Source organism: Populus trichocarpa, chromosome 4 (assembly GCF_000002775.5).
Source record: "Populus trichocarpa isolate Nisqually-1 chromosome 4, P.trichocarpa_v4.1, whole genome shotgun sequence".
NCBI classification, from domain to species: domain Eukaryota; kingdom Viridiplantae; phylum Streptophyta; class Magnoliopsida; order Malpighiales; family Salicaceae; genus Populus; species Populus trichocarpa.
In genome coordinates, this window is record NC_037288.2 from 5217277 (window position 1) to 5226083 (window position 8807).

At 34.1% G+C, this 8807-nt stretch overlaps 1 protein-coding gene across 1 annotated transcript; it reads left to right on the forward strand.

The window, feature by feature from the left end:
• The first annotated feature begins 3583 nt into the window (after positions 1–3583).
• LOC7476316 (U-box domain-containing protein 17) lies at positions 3584–6444 on the forward strand. Its single transcript, XM_002305687.4, has one exon. The coding sequence runs from the start codon at positions 4182–4184 to the stop codon at positions 6333–6335; it is 2154 nt and encodes a 717-aa protein (XP_002305723.2). The 5' UTR covers positions 3584–4181; the 3' UTR covers positions 6336–6444.
• The last annotated feature ends 2363 nt before the right edge of the window (positions 6445–8807 follow it).

The window sequence follows — 8807 nt, forward strand, 5'->3', positions numbered from 1 at the left end:
CCTAGCTTTGATCGCGATCTTTCTTGGTTTCGTTGAGTTAATATTTCTTATGATGCGATGCATGTCATTATCGAAGCCATGATGGTGCTCTAGTGACTTAGCCTTCTTGTTTTCCTTTTTTTTTTCTCTCTCGTTTTGTGAGTCGACCTTCTTTTTATTAATTGCGAGATACTCTCTTTGTTGTCTGGTCTTTAGGCTTCTCTCTCTTATTATTCGGGCTTCTCTTGGCCGAACAACTAGGCTGCTGTTCAATCTTCTCCTGTTTTCTTTTAGGACGGTTGAGCTAAAGGCCTAACCAATTGACAAGATAATAGTTGTTCAGTCTTGGATATTAGGCCTCTAGCCCAACAACTTAATTAGAAAGCATTGTTCAATCTCTTTTTTTTAAGCACCGGGCTTTTTGGTCCATCATATTCCTTTGTTTAGCTGTAAAAGTTTTAAGTAATATAATGGAATTTTCATTTTAAATCCTATAATGTTCTAAAGACTATTTTTAGTTTTTATAGTTTTTTATTTACGAATTTATTTTTCTTTTAAATTATTTTGGCTCTTATATTTTTTCAAAAAGTACAATTTAGAGTCAGTTTGATATGGCTTTTAACCTAATCCAAAATTATTTTTCATGAGTAATTTATTATAAAATAAGTTAAAACAATTTTAAGTTAGGAACATGCTAATAAGAATGACTCTAAGATTTTTTTTAAATGTAATATAAGGTAAAATGTACAAGTCAAAAGTTAAGAATTTTAAGTTTTGATAAAATCAAAATTTTGACAGATAAATATAAGCTGAGATTTATTTTTAATAAAACATACTTATGATATTTCCTTTAATTAAAAATTAAAAGACAACTTAAAATAATTTATAAAAATCATATCGAACATAACTCTAGTCTTTATAATGAAAAACCTATCTACACTAAAATTGTATAAGAATGTTTTATATATATAATAGAGGGACTAAAAACACAATTTAAATATGAGTAGAATTGCAATAAATACATTCTACGCTTTAGTGTTTCAACATATTACAAGGATGTTTAAGAATATGGTAGTTATTATTTTTCAAAGTATATTTTACTTGAAAATATATTAAAATAATATATATATTTTTTAAAAATATTATTTTTGATTTCAGTATATTTTGAAAACATAAAAAATATTAATTTTAAATAATAAAATATTTTAAAAAACTCTTTTAAAATATAAAAAGAAAGAAGCACTTGTAGTACTGTTACCATCCATGGTTACAATGGTTGGGGGTGTAACCGCAACTGTATGTCCGCACAGGTTGTTGCCTAAAAATAAAATAAAGTTTCCTTTCCTTTCTTTCTGGAGCATCATCGGAGTCCGTGTGTGCTTTCTTTGTTTTTGTGTCTTTCGCTTTTAGAGTCAACTTGTCTTGTCTACATTTTATTGTCAAAAGTAGGTGAAATAAAATAAAATAATAAAACAATTGCCGATTTTCAAGGACTATATTAACTTCCACGCGCAAAAAGGACTCGCGTGGGCCAACCTTAATTACATGCCTTTATTTCGTCAACCCTCGAACCACAATCCTATGTAATGCTGCTTCAACCTTTTTCTTTAATTTTATTTTCAAGTTACAAAAAAAGAAAAAAAAAAGAAAAAAAAGAGGCAAAGCAAAAGTGGTAAAACTCCTCAATCCCCCCCTTCCCTCCCTTTCCTGTGCTGCATTATTGTTCTTCTTCAATCTACTATTTATTTTCTTTTTCTTAAACATGAATGGTGTTTGCTTGCTTTCTTTATAATGAAGGGAGTCACGTATGCCTAATTTCTTTGAAGAAAAAAAAAGAGAGACTAAAAAATATTTTTACAAAAGTGGGTCTTTCTCTTACATAAAAAACTAGATGGAACCCACATTAAAAAAAAAAATTATGTTCAGGTGCAATAAGTGTATTTTTTTAAACAAAATTACGACTTTGATTATAGTCCTAACCAGTAAGTTGATTTTATTTTAATTAGATAATAAAAAAATAACAATAAAAACAAACTAAAATTAAAAGAAAGAGGAAAATAATATAGTTTAATTTTCAGTCAACTAAATATAAAAGGATAAAATTGAATAAAAAAGAGAAAAAAACCTGGTCCGAGTCAATCTGAGTTAGCATGATATACATGTGACCTGAGTAATAAAGGACGAGCCATCCCGAGGCTCAGGTTATGAGATCAGGATAACCCAATAGAAAATAAATTGATGAAAAATGCAAAGCTAATTTTTTTAAAAAAAAAACTAATGTCGAACGATGAAATTAGAAAAGAAAATAAGTAAGAAAAAATGAGAAAAGATGTTAACTTGTGTTAACTTGTCACAACAAGTTAAACATTGAAGGATGAAATTGAAAAGAAAATTAATTATACAAAAAAATCCAAAATAAAAATTAGCAATTCAAAGGATGAGGATAAAAAATTGAAGTAAAAAATAAATTAGAGGGAAACTATAAATTTTTGATTGAATAGTGAAAATAAAAATAAAAATAACTTTAACAAAAAGATAAAAAAATCAAAATAATAAGGACCAAATTGAAAAAAATAGTATAGCATAAATTTGGATTGAAGGATGAGTTTGAAAAAAAATAATATTTTTTTTACAAAAAAACCATGGAAAAAATTAGAAATAAAAAGAATAAGGGTGAAATAAAAAAAAATATTGAAAAATTGGGATTGAAGGATGAAATTGAAAACAAATAAAATTTTTATAAAAAGAGTCAAGAAAAATTTTTAAAATCAAAAGAATAAGGAGTTAATTGAAATATTAATAATAAAAGGACCAATATGAAATTTTCAAGGAAAAGAGAGAGAAAAAAAGCTCGAGAAACCAAACCACTACCTCTACACACACCTCAACATGAAAAAGATATAATGGAGAATCAAATAACATAATGAAAGAGAATTTTTGGTCGCTAAGAGAAGCTGCTTGCGCGCCTCCCACGCACTAATACATGTATTGTATATGCTAACAACTATTTTTATTCAAATGATATTTAATGTTTATGAAAAGATTAAATTCGCCTCGCTCTACTTGACAATAACATAATATAAGGTGAAAAGACTAAAAACTCATGCGCGCAAGCTTTAAATTTTTTGTTTCAGCTAGTAAAATTATTGTTTTATTATATTTAAAAAATTAAAAAGACAAAAAAGTCTGTTATATGTCAACTTTAAAAACTTGAAGAGTTATTTATTGTGCTTAAAAATTCAAAAGAGAAACATCCATTCCCAATCAGTCTTTTAAGGACTCATGAGACTTGTAAAATAACTCAATTACCCCTATGTCAACTTATTGCTTGCTGGTGCTAAAAATCCAGCCACCGTTACAGTGGCCGAAAAATCAAGAGAAGAGTTTTTAACTTATAATACTATTTTCAGGTCATTTTCACCAAAAAAATAAAATAAAATCACCTTAAAAAACCAAAATAAACCTTTCAACAACCCAAAACACCCAAAATCACCGAAGAAAAGTTTGAAAATTGAAAAAAAAAGCTACAGATGCTTCACTGTTGATAGTATATTAGTTAATAGTGCAGATTAAGCTGAAAATGGTGTTCATTTGAGTGACAAAGACTGTAGATACAATGAGTTGTTAGTATCATCATAAGCTCTCTCTCTCTCTCTCTCCCCCTCCCTCCCTCTCTCTCTCTCTCTCTGTATCCAGTCATAGTAGTAGTGGAAGGAGGTGGAAATAAATGGAAAGCACAGGAACCTGGACACTTATCCGTCAAAGCAATACAAGTCATTTTTCACCAAAACTGCATAGAATTTCTTTAATTCTCAAAAAATAAATAAAAAAAGAAAAGAAACAAACGTCATAGGTAGCTCAGTCCTCTCTCCCCTGTCTCTCTATCTTAACGCGGAATCATCAATCTTTCTCTTGAAAAACCGCCCTCTTTGTAAAGACCAAATCTTCTTCTCTCTATTAACTTTCAACATTCAAACAAACCATAATAAACAACTGAAACCCATTTTTCAATTTGCTCTTCTTCTCGTTTTATGAGCCAGGAAATTGTGGAGATTTTGGGGTTGCAGAGATCTTGATTGTTTATAAGGATAAAGAAACCAAAGGTTTGTGCTACTTCAAAATCTCTTCTTTCTCTCAAATTAAAGAAATAAAGATCTTCCATTCTTGTTGAAAAAGTTTCCTTAGAGGTTGGTAGTTTGTTTATGGCTACTGCCGCTATATTTTCTTCTCTAAGGCGGCGACGATCGCCGTCTTTAGAGGTTTTCTTGGCACCGGTTGATTTTACCGACGTGGGGCTTGTACAGACTCTTGTATCATTGTCAACAGAGCTGGTGTCTTCTTTCTCAGGGAAGTCACTCTTCTTTCAAAGAAAGAATTCTCGTTCTTTAATTCGTAAAATTGAAATCTTTGTTGTTTTATTGGAGTATCTGAGGGACTCTGGGGCTGGTTCTGCTTTATCTTCTCCCACATTTGCTTGTTTTAAAGAGCTTTATTTGTTGCTGTACCGCTCAAAAATATTGCTTGATTATTGTGTGCGATCCAGCAAATTATGGTTGTTGCTTCAAAACCATTCGATTTCGGGGCATTTTCATGATTTGAATCAGGAAATATCTACCCTTTTGGATGTTTTTCCATTGGATGATGTTGAACTGAGTGAGGATGTTAGGGAACAGATTGATCTTATGCAAACACAATCAAGGAGAACGAGGTTATTGATTGATAAGGATGAGGAGGCTTTGAGAGTCAGGTTGTTTTCGTTTCTTGATGAGTTTGAGAATGGAAGGATTCCTGGTCTGGCGGAGTTGAGGTTGTTTTTCGTGGAGGGTTTGGGGATTAAAGATGCCAAGAGTTGTATAACAGAAATTGAGTTCTTGGAGGAGCAAATTGTTAGTCACGAGGGAGATATTGAGCCCACAACTTCGGTGCTTAATGGGTTTGTCGCAATTGCTCGGTATTGTAGGTTTTTGCTTTATGGGTTTGGGGAAAACGAGGTGGAGTTGCAAATTGGGAATCAGAAGAAGCGGAGAAAAGGGTTGATTGCTCAAGAGATTGCAGAAACTTTTATTACAATACCCAAGGATTTTTTCTGTCCGATATCGTTGGATTTGATGCGAGATCCGGTGATAATTTCAACTGGGCAGACTTATGATCGGAGTTCAATATCTAGGTGGATGGACGAAGGGCACTGTACTTGCCCCAAGACGGGGCAGATACTCATGAACACTCGCCTTGTTCCAAATCGGGCTTTGAGGAATCTGATCGTGCAATGGTGTACTGCTCATGGAATCCCTTATGACCCTCCAGAGAATACAGACTCATCTGTGGAGGCTTTTGCAGCGACTATGCCTTCCAAAGCTGCAATTGAAGCCAACAGAGCTACAGCAACGCTTCTAATTCATCAGCTGGCAAATGGTTCGCAAGGTGCAAAGACTGTGGCTGCTCGTGGGATACGTTTGTTAGCAAAAACTGGAAGAGAAAACCGTGCTTTCATTGCAGAAGCTGGTGCGATTCCCTACCTTTGTGAACTGCTGTCTTCTACAAACTCTGTTGCACAAGAGAATTCTGTAACAGCAATACTTAATTTATCCATTTATGAAAAGAATAAAAGCCGAATTATGGATGAAAAAGGTTGTCTGGGTTCGATTGTTGAAGTATTGAGGTTTGGACTCACAACAGAGGCAAGGGAAAATGCAGCAGCGGCATTGTTTAGCCTGTCAGCTGTTCATGACTACAAGAAGAGAATAGCAGATGAGGAAGGGGCAGTTGAAGCCTTAGCTGGCCTATTGAGAAAAGGGACACCACGTGGGAAGAAGGACGCTGTCACAGCTTTATTCAATCTGTCAACTCATACAGAAAATTGTGTGAGAATGATAGAAGCAGGTGCAATTGCAGCACTAGTCGGGGCTTTGGGAAAGGAAGGGGTTGCAGAGGAAGCAGCCGGTGCATTGGCTTTGATTGTGAGGCAACCAATTGGGGCTAAAGCAGTGGGGGGAGAGGAAATGGCCGTGGCAGGGCTAATAGGAATGATGCGTTGTGGAACACCAAGAGGAAAAGAAAATGCTGTTGCTGCACTGCTTGAGTTATGCCGGAGTGGCGGGACAGATGCAACTGAGAAAGTGCTCAAGGCACCGGCATTGGCGGGTTTGCTTCAGAGTCTGCTGTTCACAGGCACAAAGCGGGCAAGAAGGAAGGCAGCATCACTTGCCAGAGTGTTTCAGAGGTGTGGGAATTATCCATTGCAGTTTGGCGGATTAGGTGCCGGATATGCATTCGCTGGAAACTCAGCTGCAAATAGGGATCCGAGTTTTGTCAGCGAAGTGTCAGTGCCTGTGTCCATATCAGTGTCAGTTTTATAGTGGTAAAAGTCCAAACTTTTCATTGTCTACCCTGCTTATAGATGTTCCGCAATATTTACGAATTCTTTCATTGAAATTTTAGATGATAAAGAGGGAAAATTTACAGAAATACTATATCTCGTTTCTTTTGGAAGAACTTATAAATATTGTTGGTCCGTTAGTTTTTATACAAGAAACATCAGTCAGAACAAAATTGAAATTATTAGATACACTTGTGTTAAACTCTAATAAGTGTGTCATGAGAACAAATGAAGCTGCTGCATATCATTTCTTGCCAATTAACTCAGCGCATAAAACATGCCTGAGACAGATGCACTTGGTTTCTGGATCTGTGACAACATTGTTCTACATAGAACAAAGGTTGTAATCCTTCCCTCTAAGATGATACAGTAAAATCTTTGGCCAAAATCAAAGGAATCTCGGCTCAAAGCGTTCTCCAGTTGGTTAGTATTTGATGAACTGAAGTGTTCATTGATTAATATTCAAGCTGAGAGTTTTCTAGGACAACGAACAGGAGAAAGTATGTAATGTGCCTTATTTTCTTTTCAAAACTGCAAAGGGAATTCAGAGAAACGTCATCAATATTCCTTGTTACATCCACAAAGAATATTAGACTCGGGAGTCAAGATTGCAGATTCCATTTGTTTAAAATCACATGCAAGGGAAACAAGCATCTATGATCTATCAAGTCTAGATGGTCAAAAAAGGGTTTGATCAGCATTTCTGTTCTTCCAAAAGTTCAAAGAAGAAGGCATCTCGTTTTTTAACTCACCAGAGTTACTTTATGAAGATTCCAAAGAAAGGCAAGGAGATAATTTCTGCATGCGGGGGTTTTCTAGGGACCAAACTGGTGGTGGTTTCTGTGGGTGATGGAAGAATGGCCCAGCCAACTTTTCTCCTTTTAAATAAATTCACCAAGAATGCTCTATTAGATTCCCGTACCACTACAGAATACAAGCAGAACACTATCATGTCCTTGATATCAAATAAAGAATGACGTGATGATCCACTCCTCTTATCTTCTATTCAAAAGTGAATGGGCAAGAGCAAACCAAGTACATTATGAACCTCACCTGGTAAGTGGCCTCTGCGTAGTACAGAATAATTATGTTGGCGCATGGACAGCCATTGAAATCCAAGCCTTGATGAGGGAAGTTCTCTGGAAAGTAGAATCTTCTTGTAATTGATAGTTTTGGTAATGGTGAGGTGTAGTGGGGCATGCCCACAATCGAAGGCCACCCAAAGTGGATACACAAGTAGGCCATTCATCGAGGAAATTATTAGACTGCTGGTGGCTGCAGAACACAAGGATTTAGATATTTGGGAATAGTTGAGCTTATCTCAAGCAATAGCTGGTCCCTTTTCCTGTCGATATACCAACTGCTTAGATGCAAGTGGAATAAATCACTTCTCAGGCCTTTGATTTCTGCCGAAGAGAGCATCATTTCATTTCGAGACCTCTTTCCTTAGATCCTCAGTCACTACTTTATCTGTGATCACCGTCTAGATTCTAGGAAGTCGCCACCTTGACTGTTGGGGCAAGATCGTTCGAACTCAGCCTCTGTGCCACGTAATGTAAGAACGTGTGGAACTCTCAATCCTGATCTTGTTCATGTGCGACAGAAGGCCCAAAACTCAGCTCACTAACACGCTTCCCTTCGGTTTGGGTTGAAGTTCTCCAGGCTATGCCGCAAATGATCATATCATGCTCGAAGAACTTCAATGCAAAAACATGCACGTACTAAGAATCCACACATTGTGAGCTGCCAACTCCTAATATATACGAGACTTATTTTACATTTGGCTGATAAGAAAAGAAGGTAATATTTTTTTTTTTTTATACATGATAATACAAAATTTATATCAACACTGATATGTAAATTAAACTCTATGTCTAATTAAGAAAGAAATTAAAATGTTAATATCATTACTACCAAATAGGTTAATTCTATTATATATAAATGCCTTCCTATTTATACATCATTTAAAATTTAAATAATTTAAAATAAATTTATAAATTCACTCTTAACCTATTGCACCTTATTTGTACTTTATTTTAATTTTCAAAACCCTAAAATTGCTTATAAATATGTCTACAAGAATCCATAGTTAAAATATAAAAACTAATAAAATTACATCAAAATTTATCAAATTATGAAATCAGACCTTAGTTTTTTTATATATTATGTTCTTAGTTATTGTTTTGTGTTATCTCTAGATCCTTTAAACAAAAGAACTCATAATTTTTGTTATTCTTTTTTTTCTTCTCCAATTGCTACTAATATTAAAAGAAGATTCCTTTAAACCAAATAATTAATAAAATTTCTATTCATACTTGTATTTTAATTTTTACTCACCTCACATAAAATTATAATCCAAAAATAACAAAATTACATAAGAATTTAGAAAAATATTAATTAATAGATATGACAATATTTTTATTTGTGTCTTTATCTTTAATATTTTTCTCAT

Coding starts and splice junctions, on each gene's coding strand:
- LOC7476316 (XM_002305687.4), top strand. CDS start 4,182: ATGGCTACTGCCGCTATATTTTCTTCTCTAAGGCGGCGACGATCGCCG.